This window comes from Entelurus aequoreus, linkage group LG27, assembly GCF_033978785.1.
Source record: "Entelurus aequoreus isolate RoL-2023_Sb linkage group LG27, RoL_Eaeq_v1.1, whole genome shotgun sequence".
NCBI lineage: Eukaryota > Metazoa > Chordata > Actinopteri > Syngnathiformes > Syngnathidae > Entelurus > Entelurus aequoreus.
The window spans coordinates 443,654-460,518 of NC_084757.1; the positions used below are offsets into that span (position 1 = coordinate 443,654).

At 36.6% G+C, this 16,865-nt stretch overlaps 1 protein-coding gene across 3 annotated transcripts in view; it reads right to left on the minus strand.

Moving 5' to 3' along the window:
* Nucleotides 1-12,491: 12,491 nt before the first annotated feature.
* Nucleotides 12,492-16,865, minus strand: part of LOC133644686 (rootletin-like) — a 145,077-nt gene continuing 140,703 nt past the window's right edge. For all 3 annotated transcript variants that reach the window (XM_062039376.1, XM_062039377.1, XM_062039375.1), the window contains 2 exons: nt 12,806-12,985; nt 12,492-12,728 (listed from right to left, as the gene is read on the minus strand). In XM_062039376.1, the coding sequence (XP_061895360.1) occupies nt 12,630-12,728; nt 12,806-12,985 (279 nt within the window). In that variant the 3' untranslated portion in view covers nt 12,492-12,629. The remainder of the gene's footprint in view (nt 12,729-12,805; nt 12,986-16,865) is intronic.

The following is a 16,865-nucleotide window of genomic DNA, read 5'->3' on the forward strand; positions in this document are numbered from 1 at the left end:
AAAAACTGAACATTTGTGCAATATGATGATAAAAGTTTTACGAGAAAAGCTTAACAGTTCGGCAATTTTATGAAAAGAGTCGTCATTTTACTCCACAAAAGTCACAATTTTTTAAGAAAACTGTAAAATGTTGGCAATATTATAATAATAATCGGAATTTTACTTGGCAAAATAATGACAAAAGTCATAATTTTACTCAAAAAATGTCACTATTTTACAGGAACAACAAAAAAATTGGCAATATTGTGAGAAAAGTCTGATTTCTATATGACAAATGTCACCGTTTTGTATTAAAAAGTAATAATTTTACATAAAAAAGTAATCATTTTACGAGAAAATATTGCAATATTACAGAAACACAAAAAATATGAGAAATTGTTCCCAATTTTACAAGTGAGAAAAACACTGCTTTTAGATCTTTTATTTATTTATTTATTTTTGTTTGTAATCTTCATTATTTACTTCACGTTATTACAGTATGTCTCTATATACATATTTATTTATTTTTTTGAATTAATTTTGTCTAAAGGGGGCGCATTTCAATTTCTTACACACACTTGTTATTACATATGTTGACCAGAGGGGGAGCACTTTTAAAAGCGACACAGTCAATTTGAAAAATCCCTCCTTTTTGGGACCACCCTCATTTTGATAGATGTCACCACAAATGAGACATTGTCTATTAGATGCAATGTTATTGATTTATGTCATCACTTGTTCACACCTCCTCATATGGAAGATACTTTTCCTTCTTCATGTCTCAAGAAGGCTAGAAATACAAGAACACACACACACACAAACACACATTCTTGTGTTTGTTACCTTCTTGAGACCTGAGAAAAATGCCTCCCTCTTTAGGACCAGCCTTTCTAGATATATAAAGATGTTTATTTACAACATTAATAATATATACATACTATGCAAATATAAAAAAGCTTGTTGTGGAAAATGAGTTGGAATTTCACAAGAAAAAGGTCACAATTTCACAAGAAAAACTTACCCGACGCGAGTCAAATTTTACAAGAAAAACGGAACATTTGTGCAATATTATGATAAAAGTTGGAATTCTACTCAATAACAGTCGCAATTTTACGAGAAAAGCTTAACATTTTGGCAATTTTATGAAAAGAGTCGTCATTTTACTCGACAAAAGTCACAATTTTATGGCAATATTATAATAATAATCTGAATTTTACTTGGTAAAATTATGACAAAAGTCATAATTTTATTCAAAAAATGTCACTATTTTACAAGAACAACAAACAAATTGGCAATACTGTGATACAAGTCTGATTTTTATCTGAAAAATGTCACCGTTTTGTATTAAAAAGTAATAATTTTACATAAAAAAAAGTAATAATTTTACATAAAAAAGTAATAATTTTACGAAAAAATATTGCAATATTAAAGAAACATAAAAAAAAAAAAGAGAAATTGTTCCTAATTTTGTACGTAAGAAAAACACTGCTTTTGGATATTTTTTTAAAAACTGTTTTGTTTGTAATTGGTTTTTAATCTTCATTATTTACTTGAAGTTATTACAGTATGTATCTATATACTCTACATATTTATTTATTTTTTTTAATTAATTTTGTCCAAAGGGGGCGCATTTAAATTTCTTACACACACTTGTTATTTCATATGTTGACTAGATGGGGAGCACTTTTAAAAGCGACACACGGTCAATTTGAAAAATCCCTCAGTTTTGGGACCACCCTCTTTAGCAGCAGGGGTGCAAATGAGACATCGTCTATTAGATGCAATGTTATTGGGACCATGATTTATGTCATCACTTGTTCACACCTCCTCATATGGAAGATACTTTTCCTTCTTCATGTCTCAAGAAGGCTAGAAATACAAGAACACACACACAAACACACCCACACACTATTGTGTTTGTTACCTTCTTGAGACCTGAGAAAAATGCCTCCCTCTTTAGGACCAGCCTTTCTAGATATATAAAGAAGTGTATTTACAACATTAATAATATATACATACTATGCAAATATAAAAAAGGTTGTTGTGAAAAATGAGTTGGAATTTCACAAGAAAAAGGTCACAATTTCACAAGAAAAACTTAGAATTGTGGCAGCGTTATTTTAAAAGTTGTAATTTTACCCGACGCGAGTCAACATTTTACAAGAAAAACGGAACATTTGTGCAATATTATGATGAAAGTTGGAATTCTACTCAATAACAGTCGCAATTTTACGAGAAAAGCTTAACATTTTGGCAATTTTATGAAAAGAGTCGTCATTTCACTCGACAAAAGTCACAATTTTATGGCAATATTATAATAATAATCTGAATTTTACTTGGTAAAATTATGACAAAAGTCATAATTTTATTCAGAAAATGTCACTATTTTACAGGAACAACAAACAAATTGGCAATACTGTGATACAAGTCTGATTTTTATATGAAAAATGTCACCGTTTTGTATTAAAAAGTAATAATTTTACATAAAAAAAGTAATTATTTTACATAAAAAAGTAATAATTTTACGAAAAAATATTGCAATATTAAAGAAACAGAAAAAATATGAGAAATTGTTCCTAATTTTGTAAGTGAGAAAAAGACTGCTTTTAGATATTTCTAAAAAAAATGTTTTGTTTGTAATTGGTTTTTAATCTTCATTATTTACTTGAAGTTATTACAGTATGTCTCTATATACTGTACATATTTATTTATTTTTTTAAATTAATTTTGTCCAAAGGGGGCGCATTTAAATTTCTTACACACACTTGTTATTTCATATGTTGACTAGATGGGGAGCACTTTTAAAAGCGACACACGGTCAATTTGAAAAATCCCTCAGTTTTGGGACCACCCTCATTAGCAGCAGGGGTGCAAATGAGACATCGTCTATTAGATGCAATGTTATTGGGACCATGATTTATGTCATCACTTGTTCACACCTCCTCATATGGAAGATACTTTTCCTTCTTCATGTCTCAAGAAGGCTAGAAATACAAGAACACACACACAAACACACACACACACTATTGTGTTTGTTACCTTCTTGAGACCTGAGGAAAATGCCTCCCTCTTTAGGACCAGCCTTTCTAGATATATAAAGAAGTGTATTTACAACATTAATAATATATACATACTATGCAAATATAAAAAAGGTTGTTGTGAAAAATGAGTTGGAATTTCACAAGAAAAAGGTCACAATTTCACAAGAAAAACTTAGAATTGTGGCAGCGTTATTTTAAAAGTTGTAATTTTACCCGACGCGAGTCAAAATTTTACAAGAAAAACGGAACATTTGTGCAATATTATGATAAAAGTTGGAATTCTACTCAATAACAGTCACAATTTTACGAGAAAAGCTTAACATTTTGGCAATTTTATGAAAAGAGTCGTCATTTTACTCGACAAAAGTCACAATTTTATGGCAATATTATAATAATAATCTAAATTTTACTTGGTAAAATTATGACAAAAGTCATAATTTTATTCAAAAAATGTCACTATTTTACAGGAACAACAAACAAATTGGCAATACTGTGATACAAGTCTGATTTTAATATGAAAAATGTCACCGTTTTGTATTAAAAAGTAATAATTTTACATAAAAAAAGTAATAATTTTACATAAAAAAGTAATAATTTTACGAAAAAACATTGCAATATTAAAGAAACAGAAAAAATATGAGAAATTGTTCCTAATTTTGTAAGTGAGAAAAAGACTGCTTTTAGATATTTAAAAAAAAAATGTTTTGTTTGTAATTGGTTTTTAATCTTCATGATTTACTTCAAGTTATTACAGTATGTATCTATATAATGTACATATTTATTTAAATTAATTTTGTCCAAAGGGGGCGCATTTAAATTTCTTACACACACTTGTTATTTCATATGTTGACCACAGGGGGAGTACTTTTAAAAGCGACACACAGTCAATGTGAAAAATCCCTCCTTTTTGGGAGCACCCTCATTTTGATAGATGTCACCACAAATGAGACATTGTCTATTAGATGCAATGTTATTGATTTATGTCATCACTTGTTCACACCTCCTCATATGGAAGATACTTTTCCTTCTTCATGTCTCAAGAAGGCTAGAAATACAAGAACACACACACACACATATTCTTGTGTTTGTTACATTCTTGAGACCTGAGAAAAATGCCTCCCTCTTTAGGACCAGCCTTTCTAGATATATAAAGATGTGTATTTACAACATTAATAATATATAAATAAAAAGGTCACAATTTCACAAGAAAAACTTAGAATTGTGGCAGCGTTATTTTAAAAGTTGTAATTTTACCCGACGCGAGTCAAAATTTTACAAGAAAAACGGAACATTTGTGCAATATTATGATAAAAGTTGGAATTCTACTCAATAACAGTCGCAATTTTACGAGAAAAGCTTAACATTTTGGCAATTTTATGAAAAGAGTCGTCATTTTACTCGACAAAAGTCACAATTTTATGGCAATATTATAATAATCATCTAAATTTTACTTGGTAAAATTATGACAAGTCATAATTTTATTCAAAAAATGTCACTATTTTACAGGAACAACAAACAAATTGGCAATACTGTGATACAAGTCTGATTTCTATATGAAAAATGTCACCGTTTTGTATTAAAAAGTAATAATTTTACATAAAAAAAGTAATAATTTTACATAAAAAAGTAATAATTTTACGCAAAAATATTGCAATATTAAAGAAACAGAAAAAATATGAGAAATTGTTCCTAATTTTGTAAGTGAGAAAAAGACTGCTTTTAGATATTTAAAAAAAAAGAGTTTTGTTTGTAATTGGTTTTTAATCTTCATGATTTACTTCAAGTTATTACAGTATGTCTCTATATACTGTACATATTTATTTATTTATTTAAATTAATTTTGTCCAAAGGGGGCGCATTTACATTTCTTACACACTTGTTATTTCATATGTTGACCATAGGGGGAGTACTTTTAAAAGCGACACACAGTCAATGTGGAAAAATCCCTCCTTTTTGGGACCACCCTCATTTTGATAGATGTCACCACAAATGAGACATTGTCTATTAGATGCAATGTTATTGATTTATGTCATCACTTGTTCACACCTCCTCATATGGAAGATACTTTTCCTTCTTCATGTCTCAAGAAGGCTAGAAATACAAGGACACACACACAAACACACACACAGTTGAGGTTTGTCAGCAGCCAAAAGGCGAGACCACAAATGGTGTCATGACTGCACACATCAACATTGAGCACAGAGACTGGCTGCAGGGAGCGAAGGTCACCATCCTCTCAGACGCGACACTAAATCAACAGTTTTTTAGTGGGTTAGCATGTTGTGAAAGGACACACAACCCGCCATAGACACACAAAAAACAGTGTAGCTTTTTATTTGCCACAATGACAAAGTAGACATGTTGACCGTCACTCTGAGAGAATCATCCAGGAGTCAGAGTGTGCTGACGTCTACAACCACCACCAATTGGTGCCAAAACTAAATGTATCATAAACACACCATAAAATGACCTGCAAAATTATTATTTGTCATTACACAAAATGCCCTGCACATCCATCTGATTGCTTCATAATAAATACCATTTGAAATATACATTTAAACTACCTTAATTAGAGGGCAACTGCACTTATTTTGGAATTTTGCCTACCGTACAAAATCATTATGAAAGACAAGAACACACATCTTATTTTTTCAGGATTCTAAAGATGATAAAAATGCTTGAAAGATGCGTCAAATGTAGTCTTCAAAGTCTCAAAAATAACTTCAAAACAAAAGTTAAAAACAAAGTTGGACTTATTGGTACATTGCTAAGAAACTTATTTGATTGACATAAGTGCTGCTGTGATGGTGACGCTAATGAGAAAAAGGAAACGTTTGTTTGCAGTTGATTTCCTGCTACAAGTGTTAGTCTCATCTACAATTCATGTCTGCGTTTGTTTTTATCTGTGAAGATGATATTTTGTCTCATTATTTAGCTGTGGAGGAGAGATTTATTCATCTAGTTTATTACGTGTGTGAATGGGTGAATGTGGAAATAGTGTCAAAGCGCTTTGAGTACATTAAAGGTAGAAAAGCGCTATACAAGTATAACCCATTTATCATTATTCTTAGAATAATTATGTGGAAGTTATCACAAAAGTTTCCGTTTTCGGAAACTTCCGGCGAGCAGACAGAGGCTGTCTTTGTTGCACCAAGCCAAAGGCTTGGAAAATTCCGCTGTGTACGATGGGAGGAGACGGGGGGGGGGGGTTATCTATTTTGATCCAAGACCTGGCCAAGCTCGATCCAGGACCAGTCAAAGCCAGAGGCATCTTTTTCTTTTGTGTTAATGTGACCGAAAACAATGGCTGTTTACATACCCCCCATTCCTTTAGAAACAGCTGTTGTGATGTAAACAGGGAAAGTCCAAATAAAAAGAGCTGGCGTACAATCTTTCGCCAGAGCGTGCTGAGACACTGTGCAAGGGTACAGTGTCCATGCGTCTCTCCTCAAATTGAGCCAAATTGAATTCTGTCTCTGTTTAATTCTTTGCTTCTTTGTTGTGTTTAATAGATGGCATCAGTGTTTGAACCTGACAATTATCATCTATTAAAGCTATTATGGATATTTTCTTGATGCTAACGAATATCACCACAGACGTTACGGTCATCTAAATGGTAAATGGTAAATGGGTTGTACTTGTATAGCGTTTTTGTACCTTTTTTAAGGAACTCAAAGCGCTTTGACACTATTTCCACATTCACCCATTCATGGTAAAGTAAAGCACTTGACTTTCCTGCACAACAACTAAGCTTTTAGTTTGTTATGAAAATGTACAAAGAAAATACGGTGGACTGGACCAACAATCACAATATTTATTATTAGCACTTAACATAATGTTAGTTTATGCCTACAATCAAGTTTTCTAGTAATATTTAGGCATAGCAACCACAAAAGAACACAAACTAATGCCATCTATTGTCCTTCCTTCATGTTTAGTTCTGCTCTCAAGCACTGCTAATATAGCAGAGACTGAACTGGATTGCATCACAGAAAGTTTCTCAATCAAATGTTCAAACAAACATTTTACAAAGTGATCACTGCAGACACCGACATGGTCCGATTGTGAAAGTGATATTTTGAGGAGCCATTTCCTTCGACAGACTTTGCTAAAGCCTAGCATGTTGAATTAAAAGATTACAGTTGGTACAAAATGCAGCTGCTAGACTTTTGACAAGAACAAGAAAGTTTGATCATATTATGCCTACACTGTATATACTTTTATATACATATATATATATATATATACCTATACTGGCTCACCTGCACTGGCTTCCTGTGCACTTAAGATGGGACTTTAAGGTTTTACTACTTACGTATAAAATACTACACGGTCAAGCTCCTGCCTATCTTGCTGACTGTATTGTACCATATGTCCCGGCAAGAAATCAGCGTTCAAAGAACTCCGGCTTATTAGTGATTCCCAGAGCCCAAAAAAAGTCTGCGGGCTATAGAGCGTTTTCTACTGGGGCTCCAGTACTATGGAATGCCCTCCCGGTAACAGTTAGAGATGCTACCTCAGTAGAAGCATTTAAGTCCCATCTTAAAACTCATTTGTATACTCTAGCCTTTAAATAGACACCCCTTTTAGACCAGTTGATCTGCCGTTTCTTTTCTTTTCTCCTCTGCCCCCTCTCCCTTGTGGAGGGGGGGCACAGGTCCGGTGGCCATGGATGAAGTGCTGGCTGTCCAGAGTCGGGACCCGGGGTGGACCGCTCGCCTGTGCATCGGTTGGGGACATCTCTGTGCTGCTGACCCGTCTCCGCTAGGGATGGTCTCCTGCTGGCCCCACTATGGACTGGACTCTCACACTATTATGTTAGATCCACTATGGACTGGACTCTCACACTATTATGTTAGATCCACTATGGACTGGACTCTCACTACTATGTTAGATCCACTATGGACTGGACTCTCACTATTATGTTAGATCCACTATGGACTGGACTCTCACTATTATGTTAGATCCACTATGGACTGGACTCTCACTATTATGTTAGACCCACTATGGACTGGACTCTCACTATTATGTTAGAGCCACTATGGACTGGACTCTCACTATTATGTTAGATCCACTATGGACTGGACTCTCACACTATAATGTTAGATCCACTATGGACTGGACTCTCACTATTATGTTAGATCCACTATGGACTGGACTCTCACTATTATGTTAGACCCACTATGGACTGGACTCTCACTATTATGTTAGAGCCACTATGGACTGGACTCTCACTATTATGTTAGATCCACTATGGACTGGACTCTCACACTATTATGTTAGATCCACTATGGACTGGACTCTCACTATTATGTTAGATCCACTATGGACTGGACTCTCACTATTATGTTAGATCCACTATGGACTGGACTCTCACTATTATGTTAGATCTACTATGGACTGGACTCTCACTATTATGTTAGACCTACTATGGACTGGACTCTCACTATTATGTTAGATCCACTATGGACTGGACTCTCACACTATTATGTTAGATCCACTATGGACTGGACTCTCACTATTATGTTAGATCCACTATGGACTGGACTCTCACTATTATGTTAGATCCACTATGGACTGGACTCTCACTATTATGTTAGAGCCACTATGGACTGGACTCTCACTATTATGGTAGATCCACTATGGACTGGACTCTCACACTATTATGTTAGATCCACTATGGACTGGACTCTCACTATTATGTTAGACCTACTATGGACTGGACTCTCACTATTATGTTAGATCCACTATGGACTGGACTCTCACTATTATGTTAGATCCACTATGGACTGGACTCTCACTATTATGTTGGATCCACTATGGACTGGACTCTCACTATTATGTTAGATCCACTATGGACTGGACTCTCACTATTATGTTAGACCTACTATGGACTGGACTCTCACTATTATGTTAGATCCACTATGGCCTGGATCTCACTATTATGTTAGATCCACTATGGACTAGACTCTCACTATTATGTTAGATCCACTATGGACTGGATTCTCACTATTATGTTAGATCCACTATGGACTGGACTCTCACTATTATGTTAGATCCACTATGGACTGGACTCTTACACTATTATGTTAGATCCACTATGGACTGGACTCTCACTATTATGTTAGATCCACTATGGACTGGACTCTCACTATTATGTTAGACCTACTATGGACTGGACTCTCACTATTATGTTAGATCCACTATGGACTGGACTCTCACTATTATGTTAGATCCACTATGGACTGGACTCTCACTATTATGTTAGATCCACTATGGACTGGACTCTCACACTATTATGTTAGATCCACTATGGACTGGACTCTTACGCTATTATGTTAGATCCACTATGGACTGGACTCTCACTATTATGTTAGATCCACTATGGACTGGACTCTCACTATTATGTTAGATCCACTATGGACTGGACTCTTACACTATTATGTTAGATCCACTATGGACTGGACTCTCACTATTATGTTAGATCCACTATGGACTGGACTCTCACTATTATGTTAGATCCACTATGGACTGGACTCTCACTATTATGTTAGATCTACTATGGACTGGACTCTCACTATTATGTTAGACCTACTATGGACTGGACTCTCACTATTATGTTAGATCCACTATGGACTGGACTCTCACACTATTATGTTAGATCCACTATGGACTGGACTCTCACTATTATGTTAGATCCACTATGGACTGGACTCTCACTATTATGTTAGATCCACTATGGACTGGACTCTCACTATTATGTTAGACCTACTATGGACTGGACTCTCACTATTATGTTAGATCCACTATGGACTGGACTCTCACTATTATGTTAGATCCACTATGGACTGGACTCTCACTATTATGTTAGATCCACTATGGACTGGACTCTCACACTATTATGTTAGATCCACTATGGACTGGACTCTTACGCTATTATGTTAGATCCACTATGGACTGGACTCTCACTATTATGTTAGATCCACTATGGACTGGACTCTCACTATTATGTTAGATCCACTATGGACTGGACTCTTACACTATTATGTTAGATCCACTATGGACTGGACTCTCACTATTATGTTAGATCCACTATGGACTGGACTCTCACTATTATGTTAGATCCACTATGGACTGGACTCTCACTATTATGTTAGATCTACTATGGACTGGACTCTCACTATTATGTTAGACCTACTATGGACTGGACTCTCACTATTATGTTAGATCCACTATGGACTGGACTCTCACACTATTATGTTAGATCCACTATGGACTGGACTCTCACTATTATGTTAGATCCACTATGGACTGGACTCTCACTATTATGTTAGATCCACTATGGACTGGACTCTCACACTATTATGTTAGATCCACTATGGACTGGACTCTCACTATTATGTTAGATCCACTATGGACTGGACTCTCACTATTATGTTAGATCCACTATGGACTGGACTCTCACTATTATGTTAGATCCACTATGGACTGGACTCTCACTATTATGTTAGATCCACTATGGACTGGACTCTCACTATTATGTTAGACCTACTATGGACTGGACTCTCACTATTATGTTAGATCCACTATGGACTGGACTCTCACTATTATGTTAGATCCACTATGGACTGGACTCTCACTATTATGTTAGATCCACTATGGACTGGACTCTCACACTATTATGTTAGATCCACTATGGACTGGACTCTTACGCTATTATGTTAGATCCACTATGGACTGGACTCTCACTATTATGTTAGATCCACTATGGACTGGACTCTCACTATTATGTTAGATCCACTATGGACTGGACTCTTACACTATTATGTTAGATCCACTATGGACTGGACTCTCACTATTATGTTAGATCCACTATGGACTGGACTCTCACTATTATGTTAGATCCACTATGGACTGGACTCTCACTATTATGTTAGATCTACTATGGACTGGACTCTCACTATTATGTTAGACCTACTATGGACTGGACTCTCACTATTATGTTAGATCCACTATGGACTGGACTCTCACACTATTATGTTAGATCCACTATGGACTGGACTCTCACTATTATGTTAGATCCACTATGGACTGGACTCTCACTATTATGTTAGATCCACTATGGACTGGACTCTCACTATTATGTTAGACCTACTATGGACTGGACTCTCACTATTATGTTAGATCCACTATGGACTGGACTCTCACTATTATGTTAGATCCACTATGGACTGGACTCTCACTATTATGTTAGATCCACTATGGACTGGACTCTCACACTATTATGTTAGATCCACTATGGACTGGACTCTTACGCTATTATGTTAGATCCACTATGGACTGGACTCTCACTATTATGTTAGATCCACTATGGACTGGACTCTCACTATTATGTTAGATCCACTATGGACTGGACTCTTACACTATTATGTTAGATCCACTATGGACTGGACTCTCACTATTATGTTAGATCCACTATGGACTGGACTCTCACTATTATGTTAGATCCACTATGGACTGGACTCTCACTATTATGTTAGATCTACTATGGACTGGACTCTCACTATTATGTTAGACCTACTATGGACTGGACTCTCACTATTATGTTAGATCCACTATGGACTGGACTCTCACACTATTATGTTAGATCCACTATGGACTGGACTCTCACTATTATGTTAGATCCACTATGGACTGGACTCTCACTATTATGTTAGATCCACTATGGACTGGACTCTCACACTATTATGTTAGATCCACTATGGACTGGACTCTCACTATTATGTTAGATCCACTATGGACTGGACTCTCACTATTATGTTAGATCCACTATGGACTGGACTCTCACTATTATGTTAGACCTACTATGGACTGGACTCTCACTATTATGTTAGATCCACTATGGACTGGACTCTCACTATTATGTTAGATCCACTATGGACTGGACTCTCACAATATTATGTCAGACCCACTCGACGTCCATTGCATCCGGTCTGCCCTAGAGGGGGCGGGGGGGTCACCCACATATGCGGTCCTCTCCAAGGTTTCTCATAGTCATTCACACCGACGTCCCACTGGGTTGTGAGTTTTTCCTTGCCCTTATGTGGGATCTGCACTGAGGATGTGGTTGTGGCTTGTGCAGCCCTTTGAGACACTTGTGATTTAGGGCTATATGAATAAACTTTGATTGATCGATAAACATTGAGTTGACCTTTGCCCTGATTAAAATGGAAGAAATGTTGTGCTTATTGGCGGACATTTAGAAGTTTGCACAAGTAAACGCGCCTCACGACTGCTTGTATATCAGGGCTTGCTTGCTAAGTTACCGATAACAGGCCGATCTTTGATATCAATATCAGATGGGAAGAAAAGTGTCTTTGTCCTTCCTCAGTGTAGCTCACGTCACAATTTGGTGTAGCATTCATTTCATTTATTTGATGTTTTTTGGGATACTCATGGAAATCCCCGACATTTGGAGGGATAAAGTCTGCTCCCCAGTTTGTGCGTCAGAAGAAATCCTAAAAACAATTTAGCACGTGCTGTCCGCTCATAAACCAAACGTGTTGTTTTGGGGGTGTTCCCCGCAGGGAGGCTGCCAGGTCGACGGCGCTACATACTTGAGTGCACGGCGGGCCGCAGCATCTGTTTGACGTGGGCCCGTCGCCGCCGCGGAGCCTCCTGGTCCAGCTGCTCCTTGAGGGTGGACACCTACGCAGGGGGGAGGAGGGAAGATGTGGGACACACAGTCGCGTGACCACACCCAGGTCTTGGACCGCTGCAGGTACCTGATCCTCCAGACATTTCACCCTCTGGCGGTGGGCCCGCTCCCTGCTCTGCAGCGCCTGCTCGGCCTGCAGCTGAGCGCCGCGAAGACACGCCGTCTCGGCGTCCAGCTCCTGGTGGTGGCGGACAGTGACCTCTAGGAGGCGCTGTGTGTGGGTGTGCTCCAGCTGGCTGATGTGGGCCTGGGCACACACAAGTCACGACATCAATTTTAGACCAGGGGTGTCCAAACTTTTGGACAAGGGGCCAAATTGGGCTAAAAATATTGGATCGGGGGCCGAAAGCCAACAAAGTAACTGTATAAAATGTGTACATATTATATTATATTATAATGGATTATTAAATAATTAATATAATTGGATATTAAGAGTATGTGAAAGTTCGACTCCTACCTTGTTTACTTCCGTGACGACCTCCTTAACCTCTTAAGGCCCAAGCTGTTTGTTTACATGCTTTTTTCATTTATCTTTGCTATTTGGGCTTATTGGACCCTAATTAGAATAAAAACTAAAAATCATCTTAGTCCATAAGTACACAAACGTGTACTTTATGCTAATTTTAATTTTTACACTTTTTTTTTTCCAAATTCCATTGTATGTTATACTCTTCTGACACCACCAGATGGCAGTATAAGTGTCCACATAAGCGGCCAAAAGACCCCAATTCAGTAGTGTACACAATTTTGGAAATAAGAGCTAAAAAGCTGCTGTTTTGTAATCAATCAGAAATATCATGCAGTTAAAATGTGCCAAACATGGATAAGTGTGGAGAGTGTTTTGCATTTTATTTATTTTTTTGCACTATGACTAGGGAAGGTTGTCTGCACAGACCTCATTCAGAGAATAATTAAAGCTTCTTGATCTAACTGACGCACACTGGCCACTTGACGGCGTCACAAAAGACAGCATCAAAATCATCAGTCTTTTAAAACAGTGGTCCCCAACCACCGGTACCGGTCCGCGGACCGATTGGTACCGGGCCGCGCAAGAAAAAAAAATAAAATAAAAATACAAATATATATATTTTTATTTTTTTTACATACTTTACAGATTGTGTTTTTTTAATGTTGATTTAATTTTAAAAAAAAATAAAAAAATATATATATATATATATATATATTTAATTAAATCAACATAAAAAAAACACAATATATACATTATATATCCATATAGATCAATACAGTCTGCAGGGATACAGCCCATAAGCACACATGATTGTATTTCTTTATGAAAAAAAAAAAAAAAAAAAAATCCCCCCCCGCCCCCGGTCCGTGGGACAAATTTTCAAGCGTTGACCGGTCCCCAGCTACAAAAAGGTTGGGGACCACTGTTTTAAAACAAATGCAAGGTTCCTTATTAAAGTCAAGATGTTTCGCGGGCCAAATTGTAGACGTCGACGGGGCCACATTTGGCACGCGCGCCATGGTTTGGACACCCCTGCTTTATACCATATAAATTGTAATTTGTCAGTTTTGTCAATGCAGTTATTTTTGTCTTATATTTATTGCTATTATGACGACTATATCCAGCCCGCGACCCCAAACGGGACAAGCGGTAGAAAATGGATGGATGGATGGATTAATCTCACTATGTTGTTCTTATTTATTTATTATTTAAAAAAAAGTATTTAATCAACAGTTAAGTGCACAGGAAGCATACGGGCCGCGACAAAGCATGAAAACTATTTAGTAGCGACTGGAAAGTGAGGCTATGAAGCCCTCTGATCACTAATCAGATGCAGGTGAGTCTCCTGATCACTAATCGGAGGCAGGTGTGCATAATCAGCGCTCATTGGCAGAACAGGAGATCACACAGGAAGTGGAAACTAATAATAAAAGCGCTGGACATTTTTATTTTGAACAAGGTTACGAAGCTAACAATGATTCATTTGAGTTACAGGACTAAAAGTAACAGGAGTGAGTTTTTAGCACAGCATGATCCATTTAGTTTAGTTTGCAAACACAGAGGACATAAGGCAAGGAAATTAAATGATCCCAAATATATCTACAAACGAGGCATAATAATGCAGCTAGCCTAAATAGCATGTTAGCATTGATTAGCTTGCACTGACCAAATATGCCTGATTAGCACTCCAACAAGTCAATAATATCAAAAAAAGTTCATCTTTGTGCATTCACGCACAGTATAAAAGGTTTGGTGGACAAACTGAGACCAAGAAGGACTGGCATAGAACACGTCTTTCTGTGGCAGCGTCGGAGAAAGTTGTACATGCAACGACAACTACAAGGACCGCCGATATTAGTGGGACAAAACGGCGCTCGCCAAATACTCTCATTAGCGAAGCATAAACACAACAGTGGGCTTTCTGAAAATGAGGGAGGTTTCTGTCATGTTTGTCCTGCAGAAACCATATTAAAACAAAAAAATGAGGGAGTTTTGTGTCATGTTTGTCCTGCAGAAACCATATTAAAACAAAAAAATGAGGGAGGTTTGTATCATGTTTGTCCTGCAGAAACCATATTAAAACAAAAAAATGAGGGAGTTTTGTGTCATGTTTGTCCTGCAGAAACCATATTAAAACAAAAAAATGAGGGAGTTTTGTGTTAAGTTTGTCCTGCAGAAACCATATTAAAACAAAAAAATGAGGGAGTTTTGTGTCATGTTTGTCCTGCAGAAACCATATTAAAACAAAAAAATGAGGGAGTTTTGTGTCATGTTTGTCCTGCAGAAACCATATTAAAACAAAAAAATGAGGGAGGTTTGTATCATGTTTGTCCTGCAGAAACCATATTAAAACAAAAAAATGAGGGAGTTTTGTGTCATGTTTGTCCTGCAGAAACCATATTAAAACAAAAAAATGAGGGAGTTTTGTGTTATGTTTGTCCTGCAGAAACCATATTAAAACAAAAAAATGAGGGAGGTTTGTGGCATGTTTGTCCTGCAGAAACCATATTAAAACAAAAAAATGAGGGAGGTTTGTGTCATGTTTGTCTTAAAGAAACCATATTAAAACAAAAAAATGAGGGAGGTTTGTGTCATGTTTGTCCTGCAGAAACCATATTAAAACAAAAAAATGAGGGAGGTTTGTGTCATGTTTGTCTTACAGAAACCATATTAAAACAAAAAAATGAGGGAGTGTTGTGTCATGTTTGTCCTGCAGAAACCATATTAAAACAAAAAAAATATTAAAGATTTTTGAAAAAGCTCCAGGGGTCCACTAAAGAGCCGCATGCAGGTTGCCGACCCCCGTGTTAGGGTAACAGGACTGAGTGACAGCCACTGCATTTCTGTAGTTTTATAATGAATCAACTAAAAGTATAGTTGTGATAATGAGTTACACAAATGTATAACAAATACTGTACAACATGTAGTTTTATAATAAATCAGCTTAAAGTATAGTTGTTACACAAATGTACAACATTTATGACATACTGTAAGTGTTTTGTGTCATTTTAGGAAGGAGGAACATTTTATAAAATGTAAAATACCATCCATAAATTTATGTTCCACCACTTATCCCTCTTGGGGTTCTATGACTTATTATTAGAGATGTCCGATAATATCAGACTGCCGATATTATCGGCCGATAAATGCTTTAAAATGTGATATTGGAAATTATCGGTATCGGTTTCAAAAAGTTAATTGTATGATTTTTTAAAACGCCGCTGTGTACACGGACGTAGGGAGAAGTACAGAGCGCCAATAAACCGTAAAGCAGGGGTCACCAACGCGGTGCCCGCGGGCACCAGGTAGCCCGTAAGGACCAGATGAGTAGCCCGCTGGCCTGTTCTAAAAATAGCTCAAATAGCAGCACTTACCAGTGAGCTGCCTCTATTTTTTAAATTGTATTTATTTACTAGAAAGCTGGTCTCGCTTTGCTCGACATTTTTAATTCTAAGAGAGACAAAACTCAAATAGAATTTGAAAATCCAAGAAAATATTTTAAAGACTTGGTCTTCACTTGTTTAAAAATACAACCTTAAAAATGATTTTAGGATTTTTAAACACATATACCTTTTTACCTTTTAAATTCCTTCCTCTTCTTTCCTGACAATTTCAATCAATGTTCAAGTAAATGTATTTTTTTTATTGTAAAGAATAA